Below are 22,750 nucleotides of genomic sequence, written 5' to 3' on the forward strand. Positions count from 1 at the left end.
GGCTCCCATTTAACTAGCTTACGAGACGTAAAGGGCAGTCGTAAGTTTTGGCGTAAAGAGCAATGAACTGCATGCTGCATCCTTACAAAACCAGAGGGAGAAACCGTCCTTTCTCTGACGTAAAAGCGTGTTTTCATTTCCACGTGATTCCAGAAAACATGGAGTTATGTGGAAAATAGGGCTCACCCTAAAATTTGGATACGACCTCACGTTAGTGGAGCAACAAAATGACAATTCTCAAGAGTTGGAACTTAAAAATGTGTGTTGACAAGGACGATGAGCGAAAAAAAATGTTTCTAGTGGTTGATGAGTTTCATCTCATGAGTTGAAACTTTAGGTGGACATTAATGGATACCTGATTTTTTTCTTCTTTTTTTGCTTGGCGCTTTACACGGTTTTAAAATTTTCAAGAAAACGCCAACATTCGTGACCGATCAGTTTCAATTTATTTTTCACGTCATCTGCACTGAGTAGAGGATTCAATTTTGGAAGATTTACCGTTTATTCATGACTTGATTTAAGAGCCATACCCATCGAAAAGTTCAACCGAAGAATGGACACATAAAAATAATAGAAAGGATGATCGGGTTCAACTCATGTCTTGACTGACATACGTGAATCCTACTCTCTGCAATCACACTGTTAATACTCAGAAAAATCGACGGATGGAAAATTTGCAGGTGTCTGAAATCTTTTAAATTCATTTTAAAATGTTTCTGAAGGAACTGAGCACAAGGATATATCCTTAATTTCTGAAATGAACAATTAGTGAAGGGAAGATTGCAAAATAATGTAATCTCCTAAAATACACTTGTTCAAATGGGAGATGCCGGGATATAATGTCATAAGGCGGCACACTTTTCCTTTTTTAGATTTTTTTCCCTACAATTTCCCATTTCAGCAGAATAAAAACATAAAAAGTGCTGCGAACTCAGCTCACTAAGAACGCTCGGGTGAAGCAATACAATTTTGCTGTGCAAATGCTCCATTCGCACATTGTAATATCATGCTGATTGACCGTACCAGGAGGTCGTTTATTTCGAGCCTCGTGCTGAAATATTAACAACTGAAATCAACGACAAAGACTCCAACAAGAGAAACGACAGCGAAAAGGAGACTTCGGGATGGGTCAAAATTAAAATGAGCCGGTGGATGCTGAAACCGAACATGCTCATCATCTCATGAGCCCTCGCTTTTGAGCATTTTGAGGGAGCTCGAGGCTCTTGAGAAAATGGACATTAGGTTTCAATACGGACCGATTCGCATGTCGTGAAGTCGGACGGAAACGTCGCACAGTGGATCGAGCCAATAGGAGAGGCGAGACAAAATTTGGAAACTTTAAACGCTTATAATGGACCACTAGACAAGGTACGAATTTCAGCATTCTGATACATGTTTCTCAACCAAAATTTCACGTAGAACACGATACGCACAACGAAAATTACCAAAATCAACTCCTGACGAAGATATTTAATGATTCTTGATGCGTGAATTCAAACCACCCGCTCATGAAAACTCAATGCTCTACGTGATTCACATCGCGCGCTAAATGTTTATCATGACAGTCTCTGCGATGTAAAAATCTTCAACTTCAATCTTGACACTTTGGCTCAGCTATAGCAAATTACCAATAGTTTGAACAACACATGGTGGAAAATGAACATTGCTCGATTGAGAAGCTTGCTGAAACCGTTGTAGTGCGCGATTTGACTCACGTAGAGCTTTGAGTTTCTTGTGAGCGGGCAGTTCAAATTCCTCGTAATCAGTGCGAAATAAAAACGTTAATATCTTCGTTAGAAGTTGATTTCGGTAATTTTCGTATTGTGAATCGTGTTCTACGAGAAATTCTGGTTAAGAAATAAGTATCAGATTGCTTAAATTCGTACCTTGTCTAGTGGTCCATTCCGTTCATACAAAACTTTGAGGTTCTAAATGGATCGCGTTAAACAGAAAAGAACCAAGCCACATCAGCTATCGCCAAATTTAATTGGGCAATTTAATCTTTTACATGAAAACGGTTGTGCGGATTTTCGTGCAAATTTCAGTGGATTTTCTCCATAGCACGAAGCAAATTGCTTGAAATTTTCAAAGGAATCCACGCAAAAGTTCGTCCGTGAAAAATTAAATTGCCTAGTTTTCGGCAATGGCTGATGTGGCTTGGTTCCTTTCTGTTTAACGCGGTCCACATGTGGCTTCATTAGTTTTCTCGTGAAACTTTCTTCTAGTACCACCCCTTGAACTTTCAAATGTGACGTTATAAACATCAAAATCCGCAGTTTTTGTCAAAAATTCCATGTCCGACCTCTCGAATTGGCTCTATCCACTGTGCGCCGGGTAGAATATCGGGGACGAAAAAGAAATATAAAATGTACTCACACTGAACGTGGAGTTTCAACCCGTCCTCCAAGTAGCTGGTGGAGAGCGCTGTGTTTTCCGCGCGGCATGACAGGGATTGTCCTGAGTTGGATTTATTCGCTGTGAAAAAAAGCGTGCTTATCGTCGTGTTCCCGTCACCTGACGTCTGCAAAAAACAGAGAAAAACCTGGAGCGTTACAATCGATATAATATGTGAAAAAATGTCATCATTTCCGGTAACTAACTAGATCCAGTTTAAGGTGATTCCTTCCAGGAACAATACAAAAAACAGAGAAAACCCTGGAGCGTTAACAATCGATATAATATGTGAACAAATGTCATCATTTCCGGTAACTAACTAGATCCAGTTTAAGGTGATTCCTTCCAGGAACAATACAAAAAACAGAGAAAACCCTGGAGCGTTACAATCGATATAATATGTGAAAAAATGTCATCATTTCCGGTAACTAACTAGATCCAGTTTAAGGTGATTCCTTCCAGGAACAATACAAAAAACAGAGAAAACCCTGGAGCGTTAACAATCGATATAATATGTGAAAAAATGTCATCATTTCCGGTAACTAACTAGATCCAGTTTAAGGTGATTCCTTCCAGGAACAATACAAAAAACAGAGAAAACCCTGGAGCGTTACAATCGATATAATATGTGAAAAAATGTCATCATTTCCGGTAACTAACTAGATCCAGTTTAAGGTGATTCCTTCCAGGAACAATACAAAAAACAGAGAAAACCCTGGAGCGTTACAATCGATATAATATGTGAAAAAATGTCATCATTTCCGGTAACTAACTAGATCCAGTTTAAGGTGATTCCTTCCAGGAACAATACAAAAAACAGAGAAAACCCTGGAGCGTTAACAATCGATATAATATGTGAACAAATGTCATCATTTCCGGTAACTAACTAGATCCAGTTTAAGGTGATTCCTTCCAGGAACAATACAAAAAACAGAGAAAACCCTGGAGCGTTACAATCGATATAATATGTGAAAAAATGTCATCATTTCCGGTAACTAACTAGATCCAGTTTAAGGTGATTCCTTCCAGGAACAATACAAAAAACAGAGAAAACCCTGGAGCGTTAACAATCGATATAATATGTGAAAAAATGTCATCATTTCCGGTAACTAACTAGATCCAGTTTAAGGTGATTCCTTCCAGGAACAATACAAAAAACAGAGAAAACCCTGGAGCGTTACAATCGATATAATATGTGAAAAAATGTCATCATTTCCGGTAACTAACTAGATCCAGTTTAAGGTGATTCCTTCCAGGAACAATACAAAAAACAGAGAAAACCCTGGAGCGTTAACAATCGATATAATATGTGAACAAATGTCATCATTTCCAGTAACTAACTAGATCCAGTATCCAGTTTAAGGTGATTCCTTCCAGGAACAATACAAAAAACAGAGAAAACCCTGGAGCGTTAACAATCGATATAATATGTGAACAAATGTCATCATTTCCGGTAACTAACTAGATCCAGTATCCAGTTTAAGGTGATTCCTTCCAGGAACAATACAAAAAACAGAGAAAACCCTGGAGCGTTAACAATCGATATAATATGTGAACAAATGTCATCATTTCCAGTAACTAACTAGATCCAGTATCCAGTTTCAGGTGATTCCTCCCCGGAAAAATACAAATATCGATATATCGAACTAAATTTTCTAAAATACGAGCTTGACTTGTCTTTATTTGTGAAAACAGAGAAGCAACGATGTAGACGCATAATTCAGTAGTCAATTAGTGAATAATCTTTGCCAAAATCCCTACATTAAGGCCAGTGAGACTCGACGCAAAAATTCAAGTTCCATTTGAATAATCGAATGCTATATTTTTCGCTAAGAAAGAAAAGCCAAACTAGTATTTTAGCAAAATTTGTTCGATGTATCGATTTTTGTTAACTGCCTGGAAGGAATCACCTTAAAAAAAAACAAAAAAAAATCTTTATAAAACAGGCTGGGGGGAGGGGTAGGGGGTTGTTCGTTTGTTGCTTGGAAGAAATCATTAAAATCACTGCGTAGTTGGTTACTCTCTCCGGATTCACTGAGAAAAATTAGGTTGTTGATGTAATAAAATTAGTCCTGTCGTCAACTTGTTCCTGAAACCCCTAAAAGAAAGATTTGCCGTGGCCATTGTCACCACCAAGAAAGGGGGAAACAATGTTTTTGTTGTGTTTAAAACCAACCTAAGTTTCAAGAGTGACCAAGTAATTTCAGAAATAGGATGCCTATGTGTATTTCCATCACCGCAAAACATTTTAAGGTCTGCAGTCGATGGTGAACTGGGAATATCATAAATTTAGAGCTCAGGATTCGAGCAGTTTTGAGTGTAAATAAAAAAAAAACATTGAAAACACGTTTTTCGATGCTTAACGTTGTAGATTTTTAATCGCAGTTTCTTAGTTTGCAGAAAAATAAAACTGGACACTATCTCTAGAAATTTTCACTCAGTTTTGCTTATCATGCATAGATTATTGTCTAGAAATTTGAGACGATACTGTTTATTCTTTTAAGTATGCAAAAAGGGAAAAGCGTACATTTTGAAACGCCGCGGAAAGAGATACGGGATTCCAAACTTTTACTACTAAGAATAATGACTCAATGCTTGGAGTTCGAGCAGTCTTCAAAATCGACGGTAAAATTCGAAAAACGCGTAATTCAATTTCGATGTTGCAGACTTCTCGTCGCATTGCATTCTCTCTAACAAAAAGCAACAATTTTTTCTCCGATTTTTTTTTTTATGATCTCTCTTAATTTTACGTATGTTAAGTATTTTGTAGACATCTCAAAAGAGAGCAATCATTAATAATCCTCGAAAACCCCGGAAGAAGGGTGGTGATTTTAAAGCGTGGCGACGGAGATAGGTGTTTTTACGTGTGTCGCTCGGACTAGAATCCCTTTATACTGAGAGTCAAGACAACACCCCTCATGGAGTCACAAACGGGAATAAAGATTACAGAAATTGAACGTTTTTCGTAATCTTTGATCGGCCTATTCTCGAATTCCTTTCTTCGTTCCTTCCCTCATTCCGTTTGTTCCTTGCCGAACCCGTAATTCCCCGGTCCATTCCAGATTATAATCTTTGCAATCGGTGAAACTGTAATCTTTATTCCCGTTTGTGACACTGTGGAGGCCTAAAATACGGGAAGCAATCAGAGATGGATTCACATTGTCTTGACTCTCAGTATAAAGAGACTCTAGCTCGGACGTGATGCACAACGTGACGGGTCGCCCCCGCGACGGCGTGCAACACAGCCAGGGCTCCCGGCTCATACATTATTCACTGTTTGAAAACATGTAAATTTCTGAATTATTTAAACCCTTTTTAATATTCATGAGGGCTCCGCGTATTTATATGGGCAGATATGAACATTTAATAAAAGAAAAAATATCGCGCTTGTAATCATTGTCAACTCATTTGCACTGCAGTCTCGAGAACAGAGCCTCGCTCCCTCCTCATTTTCGCACAGGGTGATTCGGGACTAAATCCCAAGATTCCAAAAGTCAATTTTTTATTCAGAATAACGAACTGGAACTTTGCAATCGCATTAAGCGCGTGATTAGAGCTGAGAGAATTAGGCTAGTTCACCGTAGCAAGAAATCTTTTCAATGAGTTATTTATTTACTCCGAGTTCCTAGAGAAGGGAAAGAAACCCCTTTAAATAATGGACGGTCTTTGCCACTCGAAGACCCCTCACTCCATTTCCTCAAAACCACATTTTCGCATGTTCGATGAGACAATGCCTAATGTAGTTAGGCTGAAACTCCTTGATGTCGTTCAATATTAAAGACAAATAAGTTTGTGAGAAGTCTAAGGGGCCGTTCATAAAATACGTAACGCTCCCTAGAGCGTACCCCCTCCCCCCCTGGGGGTGAGGAGAGGGTCGAGGAGAGCGTTACCGATTTATTTGATCAAATTCGACGATCTTCGGAACCGAATCCAGGCATATTTCGGGATTTCTTCCCCGAACTTTTGAAAAAATCGAACTTTTTTTCGAGACCTCAAGAAATCGGCATCTATCTCGGGAACCGTGGAATCTTCGGTAAAATAAAACGACAGCACTGCGAATCACCTTAATCCTGAATCACCCTATAGTTTTCACGGCCTCGAGAATTAAAATGCGCTCGCACTATCCCAGCTTTCTTCGCTATGCCGAGAGTACCGGGCCCGGAGGGAGGGGGTGGGGGTGGAGGCATACTCCGCCCCCCCCCCCCCCCGCCGCTCTCGCCATGTGTTTTTCTTTTCTCCGTCGCGGGGTTTCTTTCAAGACTCCACCGTTAGCATGATAAATTCATTTGTGCAGTGCGATTCTTTTCCCTCATGATTCATTCATTATATTCAAAGCGCATACACCTCCGCCTCCGCACAATCAGCCACCGTCGCGTCGCGGACTCGAAGGGATGTCTCGAGGAACGTAAAATTGCCCTTCTTCGGTGGCGCGTCGCCCCCCTCCCCGCCCCTCCCCTCCGCGAAACGGAAAAGGCTGCGCTTGCCCTATTGTTACGGGAGGAAGGGAATTACATTGAAAAATATCGCCGCAACAACGAGGTATTACTTAAAAAGCACCGAGACGGATTGTGACGCGCTTAATTAAAGCCGTACCCGGAAAAAAACGCACAGCACGAGGAATCGGATATTGCCAAATTGTTCTTGATAAATTACGGGATTTCTGGGTCACCTATGATTTTCATAAACGGACAGTGGCGGATCCGTAGTGAGTAGAAGGGGGTGGTCATTTGCTGGTGCTCTGGGGGGTCCGGGGGGCCTCCTCTGGTAAATTTAACAAAAATAGGCCATCCCGGATTGAATTTTTTGCAATTTTAGCATACATTTTGTGCATTATTTGATAGTTGAAAAGTGACGAATAATACCTATTTTAGCGTAGTTTTATTATGGTATATGTACTATAGGTATTTATTTTTGCAGTGTTGGGTTACCTTTACGGTTTTGTGTATACTCATTTAGTAAACGTAAGTCATAAAGTTCTGTCTTGAAACTATTTTAGTATTTATAAGAGCATTTTTTGCCTCTCCCTCTTTTCATTTTTTGGCCGAGGGGGGAGAGGGTAGGCCACCATGCCCACCCCCCTCTTCCACTGGATTTGCCACAGTATGCGCCCTATTGGTAAATCTGGGCACTGACTGAAATATCAGAAATATTTAAAATTTTACAGCAAGTAGAATTCTTCCTATCTGCTTGTTTCCGCAAAAATGATATAACCCAATCCAATGTATACGTATATTTACATGATGCGTTATTCGTTCTCTGAGACCACGCTAGGAAGTATCGTTTCTTACTAAAGGCGTTTCTCATGCGTAGGCAATTTTCATCAAGGGAATCATCTTAGGCAACTGCATTACACACTATTCTACGCTGCTATACACTATTCAGAGGGTTTTTACATAATATTCGTCCTCTGAGGCCACGCTAGAAAGTATCGTTTCTTACTGAAGGCGTCTCTTATGCGTCGTCAATCTTCATCAAAGGAATCATCTTAAGCAACATTACATGCTAATCTTCGCTGTTAGTTCAGCGGGTTTTTATAGGATGCAACTCTTCGTCCTCTGAGGCCACGCTGGGAAGTATCGTTTCTCCCTGAAGGCGTTTTTTTATGAGTCATCAAGCCTCATCAAAAGAATTATCTTAAGCAACCGCATTACATGCTAATCTTCGCTGTTAATTCAGCGGGTTTTTATAGGATGCAACTCTTCGTCCTCTGAGGCCATGCTAGGAAGTATCATTTCTTACTGAAGGCGTTTCTTATGCGTCGACAATCTTCATCAAAGAAATTATCTTAAGCAACCACATTACATGCTAATCTTCGCTGTTAATTCAGCGGGTTTTTCTAGGATGCAACTATTCGTCCTCTGAGGCCACGCTAGGAAGTTTCATTTCTTACTGAGGGCGTTTCTTATGGGTACGTCGTTAATTTTCAGCAAAGGAATTATCTTAAGCAACCACATTACATGCTAATCTTCGCTGTTAACTCAGCGGGATGCAACTATTCGTTCTCTAAGGCCACGCTAGGAAGTATCGTTTCTTACTGAAGGCGTCTTTTATGAGTCGTCAATCTTCATCAAAAAACGTTATCACTGAATAATTTCATGACTAAATCATTCATTCTATCATTCTCTAGACGTGGCTCTGATGTCAAGAAGCGGGGAGCAAAATCATTGCGAGCTGACGGTGTGATGCAGCGCGGGTTGGGGCGGCCGGCGCGGCGCGGCGTGATATGTGGTGGTCGGGAAGGAAGAGGAAGAGGAGGAATTCAGGGGCATCAGTCACTTCTGTATCCGCCCCATTTAATCTATCGAACGGACCAACAAAGCCCACGGTTCGTCCGAAGGCCCGGGCTTAACCGCGCCGAGCTCCCCGATGTTGCCATCATTTGACGTCAGTTTTGAACCCTGGTCTGACCGACTCAGATTTTCGGACTTTTAATATATTTCATCGGGCTGATTATTGAAATTGATAGATAAAGTGATGAAAAAGGAGACATAAGGGGTATGGAACAATCTTATTGGTTGAAACGAGTGGTTGTTATGGAAAGGGGTGAAATAGTGGACTAGTTATAGGGTCTCTCGTGCGTTGCCGTTAATTAGTCTATTATTTATCTCATTTGTCCATTGCGACTCCCCACTTCCACCTTCACCTTCACTCTATTATTAGTTTGTCTCCTTAGTCTATAGCTTTCCCTATCAATTTCAATAAGAGGGAAGATTGAGAAGATTCAGAGGGTAAAGGGAAGCGCGTACAGAAAGAGAAAAAAGAAGAAAGGAAGGGAAGAAGAGGAAAAGAGGATTAAGAATAGGGAGAGGGAGAACTTTGTGAGGTAGAACAGAAAAAGAGGGACAAAAATAATTTCTGTTTCTTTGTCTTCCTCTTCCTTCTTGTCTTCTTCCAGTCCTTCTCCTCCCTTCTACCTCCAATTCTTCCTTTCCTTGTTTTCCATGTTGCTGTTGTTGTTGTTGTTGTTGTTGTTGTTGTTGTTGTTGTTGTTGTTCTTCTTCTTCTTCTTCTTCTTCTTCTTTTTCCTCTTCTTCTTCATTTGTCTCCTCATCTGCATTATTCATAATATTTTTTTTCTTCCTCCTCAATTTCCTCTTCTAATTTTTCGTCTTATTCTCCTACTCCCTTTTTTTCTTTATATTCATTTATTCATTTTTGTCTTCTGCTTCTTCCTATTTCCCGATTCCTAATGCATCTCCATCTGAGAAATTCCAGGAGTGATAAACCACTGCACACGTGTATTTTTGAAAAAAAATCTCGACCTCATTGAGTTCTATCCAATTACAGCAAGTTTCGGGTCCAGCAGACTCGTGTCTGTAAAACCTACGGTCAAGCGCTAAGCCGCCAAAAACTCTCGAGTAGAAAACTCGCCAGAGGATTAGGTTCAGTTTTTGACTTCATGCCAAACTGCATCCCGATGAAATACCACCGGCTACGGAGCTGATACTACATTCGATTTTCGCTGTTGGCAGGAATGACAACCACATCCAAAATAAAATTGTCAACCATCGCAAGGAATTTATATCGAGGTTTCAAACTACTTTTTCCACCCTCACTTCGCAGCTGCGCATTTTACTGGAGTCTCGAAACCTGTCGCCGCTTCGGTGACGTTCAATCACAACATTTCAAATTCCTGATGCATTATTTGACAACTACCCCTACAACTACCACTACAACTACCCCTAAAAATCCCAAGCCAGGTCAAATTGACCCGACTATCCCCTCTGAGGGAGTTGCGGTGCGGGTATATATCATCTCCTTCACATAAAGGTCTATAAATACGTCCTAAGAATAGACATCAAATTGAATAATCGGGCCTACTTTTTTATATTTTCTCCCAAATCTGAGCGGCACCTCATTGGGTGCATCTATAGAGCGGAGCATCGAGAATTAACGCCTTGCACCATCGCGCCTTCAATTTTGCAGAAGCACCACGGATATCCATCAAGCACGAATAGTTGTATCTCTGCGCCAGCGGCATTAACGCTTGTCCTTTCCCTTGCTCTATTTCCATGTTGTGTTATTTCCATTTGTATTTTTTTTTTAAAGTGCTTCAAGGGCTACTTGAGCAACACAGCCAAAGATAGGATAGACATAATTGAGCCTCGTTTATTTAACTTTTCTCGGAATCTGAGGACACGTCTCGCGCCAACGCGCCTTCAATTTTGTAGATGCAACACGGACAACCATCAAGCACGAAAAATTGTAACTCTGCTCCTTCATCGACGTGCGTCCATTCCCATGCTTTATTTCCATTTCGTGTTTGTTCCCGGTTCTGTTCCTATGCGTTTCGTGATACATGGAGTCTATTGCAGAATTTATAGAAAATGTTATGAAATTTCATCAAATTTCGTTATGAAACTTTATTTTATAGAGTTTCATGAAATATTGTATCTCTGCTCGATTATATTGCGATACTGCCGTAAAAGCGAAGAGAGCCGTGAGTGCAAAAATTAAAATTTTGAGAAATGGGTTCAGAAACGTTTGAGCGAAGAATTTTATTGAAAGAAATCTCCGTTCTCTGTTAAATTACCACCATTCTCCCGAAAGACTCTTGGAAATCGTTTGGATGATTAAAAATCGACCATTTTATTTCCATTACATAAAAAGGGTATTATTTTTTATTTTCATAGTCGGCTAGGCTAGTATTAGGTATGATTTTTTGAAAGTTACAAATTGCAGCTACTAGTTCTGTAGGTAACTAAAACATCTTGCGTCTAGCTTTTCACTAAATGCGCCTTGATATTTGAGCAAAAAGTCAATTTGGCCCCTAAAAAATCTTCAATGGCCCCTAAAAGTCGAGCTTGATGGGCCACATGGCTCCTGAAACTCAAAGGTGAGTTTCGAACACTGACTGCAGTATTCTGCGAAAGTGGGGATTCTATAAGTTGATCGTCCGTGAGCACGCTGCACGGCAACAAGGGGACTAGGCATCGTGTGATAAAAGTCGGTAAGGGATGAAGCGGGGTTGGATGCGGGGAGGGGGTGCCCGCTGCAGCATGAAATCATTGGAAATTCAAAAGCGGGCGAACGAAACAAACCGAAACGTAAATGAATCATTGACTTTCGGCGTGGCGTGGCGTCGCATCCTGCCCGAAAATCAGGGCTCAGATTGTTGGCGTGGCCCCATCCCCCGACTCAGCCCGTCCGATTATCGCGCGGACTGGATCCCGCTTTCCCGGGGACTTCATGACGGGCCAAATCACTCCTCCGCCAGCCCCCGTTGCCGATATCACTCCCCGTTTTGGCTCCACCACCATTTGAAACAGTAGATTTTTTTCGATTAGCAATTGGACCGCGTTAAACAGAAAGGAATAATCGATTCTTCACCATAGCTTCATATGGGGATATATAATCGATGATTCACGCTTCGCCACTAGTCTTGCATGTGTCAGGGATTTGCGATTTACGTAAAATTTCGCAAAAAACACGATGGTGCGATTGGTTTTCGCTGAAATAAACTCAAAAGTTCAAAAAAGCTCTCAAAGTTGAGGCCGTATGTGATGAGATATCCCACGCTACCCTGAGAGTCCACCTCTACATCAAGACAAACTCTCTGTGCAAAGATGTATATAGGGAACTTTGATTGGGGACTCGAAAACTGGAAACACGGCAACCCTGCAAATGTATTTGATCCATATTTTTGCATAGAGGGTTCACCTTGATGTAGAGATGGACTCCCAGGTTAGCGTGGAGTGTTCCGTCCATTACGGCTTTAACTTTGAGAGCTTTTTGGAACTTTGGAGTTGATTTCAGCGAAAACTAGTCGAACCATCGTGTTTTTGGCGAAATTCACGAAAGAATCAGTGCTTAAATCGCAAATTCCTGACACACGAAAGAATTACATGAATGGATTATTCAAATTTCGACTAATTAATAGATTGTTGAAAGAGGGTTATTCAAAATCGGCGATTTTACCCAACGCTTGGATTTTGCCCGGAGTTGGATATGTTGTTCCCTATCACAAGACACGCCTTTTTCCGGCATTGGCAAGTTCACCCGAAATTTTTCCCGCGCGCTACAGCGTTGCCAAGTTGAAAACAGGCAAATTCCGTAAGTGGCATCAAAATTGAGCTATGAAGTTGCGGTTTTAACGAAAATTCTCTAAAAATTACGCACTTTTAGGATATGACCATGTTTTTAATGTAGCATTAATTTTAACATGCATTATTGCCAAATTTCCGATTTTTAAATTCGACAAATGCTACATATTCGCAAATACCCAAAAAAGCTATCTTCAAATTTGAATAAAAAGTTGTCTAATCGATAGTTCGTTCGATTCCGCATCCATCGATATATTATAGCTCGCTGGGAAACTTTTGGTTCGCGAGATATCATCATTTTTGTGAACAGCTTTATGGAGCGACGACGCTTTTTGAGTCCGGGCGGATAGAAATTTTAGCCTCCAAAAACACCGGGTAGCATTAATTCCATGGTTTCCTATGTAATTTTTGGCGCTGAATCCGAATTTGACCATTTCATAAAAAAATTGTCACCAAGATGTTGCCAAATTTGGCAAAAATTGCTTAAAATCGGCCTTTTTGGCGGATTGTAGCCTGTGACTTGCCAGGAGTTGATCAGACGACAAAATTGGTTATTTCCACAGTTAAAACTCGTTAAACTATCTACAAGCTGAGTCAAATTCTTTCTGCTCACGGTAAATTAAACGCGCGACAAGCAGCAAACTGAAAAAAAGACACCAAAATTGGCGCTTTTTGCGGTTTTTGTCGTAAGTTTCTTGTTTTCCGATTAAGAGAAAATTAGGAAAAATCCTAATTACGCCGAGTGTAACGACAAACTATTGTATTGTTACATATATAGATAAAGAGCCGCTTTAACAGCGGTCTCTCGGGCCCCGCGACGCCTAACCGCCATAGTCCCTTGTCCACCCACAGGTCCTCAGTAATTTAGAGCGCCCTTGTTCCTTTTTAAGCCCCTTATTGTCCTTTCCTGGGCGTCTTCTTCAGTTTGGTGTCGTTACTTTTTTCTATTAAACTCCATTATCTCAGAATTATAAAATAAAATTGTATTCTAAATATAGGGTAATGAATAATAACGGTCAAATACCGCCAAAATTCAACGATTTGTACGTAATTTTGGCAATATTGCAATGCGTCTTGTCTTGTTTTAATGAAGTCTGTCTGAGGAGTACATTTTATTCATTAATTTTTAACAGAAAATTTTCCATTATTGTTTCAAAATGTGGTTTATTGACACGATTCGATAAAACTCACTATTTTATGAATTTTTCCTCTCTGAACTAAATACCCTAGTTATTAGTATATATCTAAGTTGAAAATTAAATTATTCTACAGAAGTGTATTATTTTGCAAGAGAGATACATTTATAAAATTTAAAAATAAGAGGTGAACAAAGAATATAGGACAATAATATCGAAAAAACCAGCGAAAATTAAAGTATTTTGTTTAAACTTGGCAACATTGGAATATGTTCGATCTTATTTTATTGTTCAATTTTATTAAATTCTGCTCATGTTGTTCATTAGTATAGTCAAGAAACATTCTCTTAATCGGAAAACAAGAAACTTACGACAAAAACCGCAAAAAGCGCCAATTTTGGTGTCTTTTTTTCAGTTTGCTGCTTGTCGCGCGTTTAATTTTACCGTGAGCAGAAAGAATTTGACTCAGCTTGTAGATAGTTTAACGAGTTTTAACTGTGGAAATAACCAATTTTGTCGTCTGATCAACTCCTGGCAAGTCACAGGCTACAATCCGCCAAAAAGGCCGATTTTAAGCAATTTTTGCCAAATTTGGCAACATCTTGGTGACAATTTTTTTATGAAATGGTCAAATTCGGATTCAGCGCCAAAAATTACATAGGAAACCATGGAATTAATGCTACCCGGTGTTTTTGGAGGCTAAAATTTCTATCCGCCCGGACTCAAAAAGCGTCGTCGCTCCATAAAGCTGTTCACAAAAATGATGATATCTCGCGAACCAAAAGTTTCCCAGCGAGCTATAATATATCGATGGATGCGGAATCGAACGAACTATCGATTAGACAACTTTTTATTCAAATTTGAAGATAGCTTTTTTGGGTATTTGCGAATATGTAGCATTTGTCGAATTTAAAAATCGGAAATTTGGCAATAATGCATGTTAAAATTAATGCGACATTAAAAACATGGTCATATCCTAAAAGTGCGTAATTTTTAGAGAATTTTCGTTAAAACCGCAACTTCATAGCTCAATTTTAATGCCACTTACGGAATGTGCCTGTTTTCAACTTGGCAACGCTGTAGCGCGCGGGAAAAATTTCGGGTGAACTTGCCAATGCCGGAAAAAGGCGTGTCTTGTGATAGGGAACAACATATCCAACTCCGGGCAAAATCCAAGCGTTGGGTAAAATCGCCGATTTTGAATAACCCTCTTTCTATTAGTCGTTCAATTGCTGTCAATTACTCACTAACGATTAATCGAAAATTAAAACTTGGTCTGTCTGAGAATCAGTATACATTTTGAAAAATTTCAGCTCACAGCCCAAAAATTCTGATATTTTACGGAGGAACAGGATTTCAGGAGAGAGTATGGAAACATTTGCACCGAAATTTTTTAACCCGAATAGCTCGGGCAGTATTGGACACGACACGTTCAGCTATTACGACCAAAATCTCGGATTGAACCAGTCAGAGTCTAGTTGTATGAGCTGCACGTTTTATCACTTGAAGCAAAAGCCAGTGGCGATTTCAGCAAGTTGGCAACACTGTTAATACTCCTTTAAATCCATTGAATATATCGATTCTAGGCTGCCTCACTAGATTCGATTGTATATGATACATTTAAATGGAGAAAAGACAGCGTTGCCAACTTGCAAGAATCGTCCCTGCCGAAAGCTCAGTTTTACGTAGCGAATAGCTCGGACGATATTGAGTACCTAACGTTCGATTCTTCCTAACAAACGTTCGATTCTTACAACCGAGCTCCTCCCCCACCTCCCCGGTCAATAGACCTAGGAGAGTGACGAGAAGAATAAGTTAATAAATGAGCAGGCGATGGAACTAATAAGAATGAAATAGTGGACACGTTTTTCGAAATTGCCATTACGAGGAATTATTTCGAGGGAAATAGGATAATAAATTCTTTTTACCTCGTTCAAGAGCTTTGTTTCTTTTAGGAAATGAGTTTGCTCCGGTGGATTGTGTGTTTCCCTCGTTTCCTGGCAAAAGGGGGAAGGGGAGGCGGGGGAGGGTTGCTCCCTTATGAGTATTAATGGCCGGAGCGAGAAGCGCTCCTTAACGCGATTAAAACCGGCAATCCCATTAAACCCGCACAAGTTGAGGCTCCGAACTATGCACCTTTGACGATTCGCGCTCAGCGTCATCTCGTAGCCGTGCCCGACGAGCAAGGTCGCCAGATTGAGCGCAAAAACCTGGACATTTTACGTAGAATAGAACGGGGGAGTCTGTCGAATTTTCTGCACAATCTGGCGACGGTGCAAGTTATTTTTACAGCGTTTATTAGCCGCCCGGAGCCGGAATATAATAAAAAGCATTCGGAGGAGAGCCACTGCCCAAGATAAATCTTTCGCGAATACTGCCGTGCTAAGGGAAAACGCCGTATGTACCTTCAGGCGTTGCCAAATTTCGATTGATAAAACACGGATTTCCGAGTAAACTTATGAATATTTTTCATCCAATTTTTCAGATAATTTTATTCGCGATTTCACCTAAAGTTCCTGAAAATTTCACGGAAGAATATTCATAACTTTCCTCAAAGATAAAAATTTTGCTGAAGGAAATTTGTCAACTCTTGAATGTTCATACGGCGTTCTTTCTTACGGCAGAATACAGCATTAAGAACCGCGCGGGCTAATTTAGTGTCGCGTCATGGAAATTTACGGGAGCCGCTCATCTTGTGCTTCTGTACATTGACGACAATCACGATAAGCTTGGAGCAACCATCAGCTCCGAACGGAAATCAGTACAGGCGTCCGCGATAAATAGATGAATTATCGAATAATAGTAAACAATAAAAAAAGCAAAATCTAAGAAAAGGAAAAATTAATCTTTACAGAAATCGTCACCTTTGGGCCAATCGATCACAAGCGCGATTTAATGTTTCAAAATTTTCGCCATCATTTTATTTTTTTACAGAGACATTGTTCAACGAAGCTATCCGAAAATTTTACTGAAATTCAATGTGCTGACAATAAAATTCAGTGAAATTTTGAAACAAACTCAACCAACAATTTCTCTATAAAAAAATAAAATGGCGGCGGCAATTTTGAAACCCCGCATTGCGCTTGTGATAATTTGGCCGGAAGGTGGCGGAATATGTATTTTATCCAACGAAATTTCGCAACATTCAAAGGCTGATACGGCGTTCTTACTCAGGATTGCAGAGAGGAGGAAAGAACTGCCCTGCTAAGGAAGAAAGCCGTATGATGAACCTTCAGGCGTTATCATATTTCCTTCAATATGAAACGAATTTACTGAAAAAATTGTGAATATTTTTCTTCGAATTTTTCAGACAATTGTGTTCGCGATTTTATCTACAATATCTGGCAATTTCAAAGAAAAATATGCATAAATTTTCTCAAAAATACATGTTTTATCCGGCAGGGTGTCTACTAAAGAGGCTGGCCAAAAATCAGTACTTTTACAGTACTTTTTCAGTACATTCGCGAGAAATTCAGTACCTCCTCAACGGAACAATTCAGTGCTTTTTCAGTGCCTCCTTCCTTCCAAAAATTGGAAAGAAAATATTCATAAGTTTACCAGGGAATTCGTGTTTTATCAAAGGAAATTTGGCAACGCCTGGAGGTTCATACGGCGTTTTTTCCTTAGCACGGCAGTGGAATGCAGTAGATCTGATAATATCAAGGAAAGCACGTAGAATACGTAAGCAGGGTGTCTACCAAAACAGGCTGACCCAAAAATCAGTACTTTTACAGTACTTTTTCAGTACATTTCCGAGAAATTCAGTACCTCCTCAACGGAAAAATTCAGAACTTTTTCAGTTGCTCGATTTGACGAAATTCGAAAAATTTAAAAATTTTGAATTTCTCTCTCGAATTGCGCCAAAAATAAAAAATTCCGGACCTTTTAACGGAATTTCCGCACTTTTAAAGTACTTCCAGACCGCCCTTAAAAAATCAGTACTATTTCCGAAGTTGCCGGAAATTCCGGACTTGCAGACACCCCGTCAGGAGAAATTTGGCAACTTTCAAAGGCTAATACGGCGTTCTTACATAGGATTGCAGAGAGGAGGAAAGGAGGAGGGTGGTTAGGGCGGGCGGGATCGGCGACGTTTACTTTGTTCGTTTAACAGGTGGACGCCCCGGACACCCCGGTCCCGGGTGCGGGTGTGGCTGCCGCGGGCACCATGCGATCGCTGCTCCCTCCCCGCCCCTCCGCCGTCGAGAATTGGGATTCCGGATTCCGAGCACGAGTCCGGATCCCGCCCAGGTTTTGTGTGTTCCCTTTTTATTTCCTCGTTAGCGGTAATTCCGACCGAATCAACAAAGTCCTGCTTCATCGGATCCCTCCATCCCCTAGGATCGCCCCTCTACGCACACCCTCCTCCAACGCGCCCGAATTTGCCCAGAATCGAAATCTCTGACACTGAAAAAAAACTCCGACCGTGGAAGCCGTACTTACGGGCTATATAGACCAGTGCTCTCATTTCCCGGGACAAGTGCCAAATTTCGGAACTTCTGAGAATTTCCCGAAATTTTCCCGGAACTTTTGATATTCCCGAAATGTTCCGGATCTCTTGCATTTTTCGGAACTTTCCAATAAATCTAAAATGATCCCGGAACTTTTGACGGTTTTTAGGAGGGAGAAATTGGAACAAAAAAGTTCCGAATCCCGGAACTTTTGACGGAAATGGAATGGGAGCACTGATATAGACAAGACATACCGTTCACGTCCCGGGCTCAGAGCCCGAAAGTTCCGGGCGTTAGAGATGGAGCAATCGAAGCTACGGTTCCACCACCCGGAGCTCTCGGCCTCTGAGCCCGAAACAGACGGTACGTCTATAAAGCCCGTAACTTTTTTTTTCAGTGGATGCGGCCAGGAAGGGTGTCTCAACAGGTTGGCCATAAATCAGTACTTTTACCGTACTTTTTGAGTGCATTCTTAAGAAATGTAATACCTCCTCAACAGAAAAATTAAGTACTTTTCCAGTGCCTCCATTTGACAAAATTCGAACAATTTCGAGAGTTTGAAATCCTCGCTCAAATTGCGACAAGAATGACAGAGGCGCAAAATTTCATTCGTGGCTTGAATGTTGACTGACCGTACAATCGCGATCTAGCTAGATTAGTTAAATTACTTAAACTTGAAGCAATTTAAGGGTGTCTACAAAACAGGCTTGTCAAAAATAAGTACTTTTACATTGCTTTTCCGGTACATTCCAAAAATGTCAGTTCCTCCTGAACAGAAAAATCAGAACTTTTTCAGTACCTCCATCAATTTGACAAAATTCGAAAAAAGTCGGGAATTTGAAATCTTTGCTCGAATTGCGACAAAAATGACGTAGACACAAAAATTCATTCGTGGCTTGAAGATTAACTGACCGGACAATCGCAATCTAGTAGGCAAATACCGCTCCAAGAATCAAAGCGTAGGAGATTGCATACATTCCAGGCTTTATCTGAAAACTCGCGAGGTATGAAGGAAAAAATCGTAGAAAAAAGGGAAAAAAGTCTCATTTTTCCCTGGGTGGTCACAAATTGTCGGTTTTGATTTCGATGTTCCAGCGTTACCATCCTTGCTTTGTTTTTTGGAGGAACCACTACTAAAACTTTTTGCACGAAAATGCAGAATTTTTCCAGAGAGGGCACGGATCAATGACGCAAGATCTTGCGCACTAATGACCCCCACTCATCGCAAAATTGGATTAGACGAGAAATTAGCGGGGTCGCAAACTAAGATAAGCGATTTCGTAGTTTCACCATCGACGACATTTTGGTCAGTTTTGGGGGTGGGAAGGTCCCTGTGCGACGCGGCGGGCACGGCGGCCGATTAGATGTCTTCATGACGATTAGAGGTTAATCGCCCCTCTCCAAGACGGGAGTTCTCTAACTCAAGGGTGGAACTAAGGGATGCTGCGAGCCGTGGATTCCCACTGGCTTAGGGACTCCGCTTTTTGGCGCTGCTTTCGATATTGACTTCCTACTCACAATCCCAGATTAGAACTTGAAACATTGCCACCGTCTATGTCGTTCGGCTTTTATTCTACCACGTGTTGAGGTGAAATGGCGTAAGATCATTCAGACGTTGCCAAAATATCGGATTTTTCTGAGAAATTAGGAATTTGTACAGAAAAATTTTTCCGAAAATTTCACTAGCAGTATAATCCAGTAGATCTAAAAATATCAAGAAAAGCACGTAAAATACGTTAGCAGGGTGTCTACCAAAACAGGCTGACCCAAAAATCAGTACTTTTACAGTACTTTTTCAGTACATTTCCGAGAAATTCGGTACCTTCTCGACGGAAAAATTCAGTACTTTTTTAGTACCCTCATTTGACGAAATTCGGCAAAATTTCAAAAATTTGAATTTCTCGCTCAAATTGTGACAAAAATGATAAAAAATTCCGGACCTTCTTGCGGAATTTCGGCACTTTTTTAGTACTTCCGGATCGTCCTTAAAAAATCAGTGCTATTTCCGGACTTTCCGGAAATCCCGGACTTGAAGACACCCTGGTAAGGCAACCTGAGGAGGGGGAAAAAAGATTTTTAGCTGCATTATGGGTGACTCCTGAAGAGGGGTTAGAGCCGATCTTTATATCAGACTTCTACATATATTAATTACCTTATTCAATAAAGGTCCATTTTGTAAAAGTTTTGACGTTCTATAAAGTTATGTATTCATTTCTTTTCAAAGCGGTAGATACTGTAAAACGCCTTACATAAAGTTAGAAGAGGATTTATGGTTGCTTTCCAAGTGCCTTAGAGAAAATGGGGGAGGAGGGCATCTACAAATCGGAAACAGTGCCTTAAATCATTTATGGGCAATCCCCAAAACGTTGCTTTTCTCAAAGAAAAATATTTTCTGCGAGAAATTTGGCAACATTCGAATGATAATAGAACGTTCTTTGCGGCATTATTGTCGCTCGCCCTCTTTTAGAGAAAACTATTTTATGGAGAGCTGTAACACGCAATTCCGTAGATTAAGATGTTTTCCCACTTTTGTGAGGATACGTTTGTATGAGGAGGGATTTCGCTGTCCACAGCTGCATGCTGATTTGAAATGGATTGATTGTACTAGAACTTAATATCCATAAAAGAAACTATGAAATATCGAGTAAATACAAAACAATTTTGTCAGCCAATTTTTTTTAAAATACACTCGACATAACCTTGAGAATAGACTTGTCCTTTTCTTTCACCCTTGTAAATTAGCAAATGTATAAGAGTAAGTCAAACACTCTTTATAGCAAAAGCAGAGAAAAAACACCTATCTCCCAAACAATCATGAACAAATTAGCAAAATAATATAAAATTCGAGGGTTTACGAGCATTTTGGGGCTGCTCATCAAAAAAAAATGATATTCTAGGACTTTTCAAAGCGTCACGAATATTATTCAGCCACAAATCGTTGACGAAGAAACCACATTAGGTTGATACAATTCGAATGATGCAACTATTTAAACTCAGAGGCTATGCGGTATTGCCTATAGAAAAGTTTGAAGGCATTTAGATTCCGAGCAGTAATGATTTACGGCTATTTACGATGGCATATAGGCCTCAATCATAAATTAGGTTACACCCTGACGGAGGTGGAACTTGCATGACAAGAGCACGACGACAAAGGGAGGGGCACAAGCGTTATATGACGTCACAAGAATCTTTTAATCTTGCATCTCAACACTGTTGAATTTTAGCAAATGTTAAAAAACCAGGGACATTCCAGGACTTGAAAATTTGACAAATTGGTCAAAAAAAATTTTAAAAGTACCAATTTAGTGCATTATTTAAAAAGTTTCAAAAAGTGCTTACAGATACTCGGAGTAGAAAATGATCTACATGGGTAAATTTTACGTGCAAAATAAAAAATTCAATAAAAAACTATTTCAAGGGGAAACATTCACATTAAAAAAAAAAAAAAACTCCAGCTGTGAAAGCCGTTCTTATGGGCTATATAGACATACCGTCCGCGTTTAGGGCTCAGAGACCGAAAGTTCCGGGCGAAGCACCCAGAGCAATCGAAGCTACGGCTCCAGTACCCGGAACTTTCAGCCTTACAGCCCGGAACGGACGGTATGTCTGTACAGGGTGATCCAGGTTTAAATGGCCAAATTGCAGGAGCCGAAACACCCCAAACCCCCTCTGTATATTGAGATTTTAATGTTTTGTTTTTTTTAATATCATCGATGAATGCAGGGCATGAGAGTACTGGAAAGTACAAATTTTCATGAGATTTGGTTCACAACCGTTGCCAAAATTCAGCAAAAATAATTTACTTCCCGAAAATTTGGGGGGCTGTAGCTCCACCTGGGGGCACTTTTGGAAAACAATTTATAAAACATAAAAGTCCTATTTTGACACATAGAACACTCTCCTGCAAAGTGGTCGTTTAACCCTGGATCACTCTGTATAGTGCGTAACTTTTTCTTCACTGCAAGGTATTTTTAAGGTATTGCATACGATGAATGAAGCAACAAGGGCACATTTTAAGTCGAAGAGAGAGGGTGGATGAGATACGAACCGTTTCTTTGGTGGTGGGCAATCGTTCTTGATCCAGCCACCACGTGACCTTGGCGGGGGGTCGCGAGCCGGAAGACTGGCACTGAAACTCGGCCCTCCGACCAGCCGACAGCGGCTGCGTTGTTTCAGTAATCCTCACGTCTAAAGGTGGAACTGTAACAAACAGAGGAACAAAATATTAGCAAGGGCTTCCGAGAGTTTCCAAAGGTGAACTCATCACTTTCAAAAAGAAAAAAAAAATCCGGCCGTAATGGAGATGTTGCATGTGTGAGGAATTTGCGGTTTGACTGTTGATTCTTATGTAAAAGTTCGCGAAAAACACGATGTGGCCACTGGTTTTCTCTGAAATTAACTCCCAAGCTCAAAAAAAGCTCTCAAGTTGAGGCCAAAATGGAGGGAATATCCCACCCTACCCTGAGAGTCCACCTTTACATCAAAACAAACTCTCCATGCAAAGATAGGGAGCAAATACGAGGGTCATCCAAAAAGTAAGTTTCCCTACCTTGTATCTTCCGAACGAAAAGAGATAAATCAAATCGGTAAAGAGGCACATATAAGACATACTCTAAGCTTTAAAACAAGCTCAAGTTTTTGAAAATCGGTCAAAGGGTTCGCGAGTAAACTTAATTTTACTGAGACAACCTCCTGTCGCCGCGTGCCCACCTCCGGGGTCAGGATGCGC

General features: G+C 40.5%; 1 protein-coding gene across 3 annotated transcripts in view; it reads right to left on the reverse strand.

Moving 5' to 3' along the window:
- LOC109043697 (nephrin) overlaps positions 1–22,750 on the reverse strand; it is a 407,037-nt gene that overhangs the window by 35,592 nt on the left and 348,695 nt on the right. For all 3 annotated transcript variants that reach the window (XM_072296973.1, XM_072296974.1, XM_072296975.1), the window contains exons 6-7: positions 22,070–22,221; positions 2,377–2,521 (exon numbers count right to left, since the gene is read on the reverse strand). In XM_072296973.1, coding sequence (XP_072153074.1) covers positions 2,377–2,521; positions 22,070–22,221 — 297 coding nt within the window. The remainder of the gene's footprint in view (positions 1–2,376; positions 2,522–22,069; positions 22,222–22,750) is intronic.

This window comes from Bemisia tabaci, chromosome 2 (assembly GCF_918797505.1).
Source record: "Bemisia tabaci chromosome 2, PGI_BMITA_v3".
NCBI lineage: Eukaryota > Metazoa > Arthropoda > Insecta > Hemiptera > Aleyrodidae > Bemisia > Bemisia tabaci.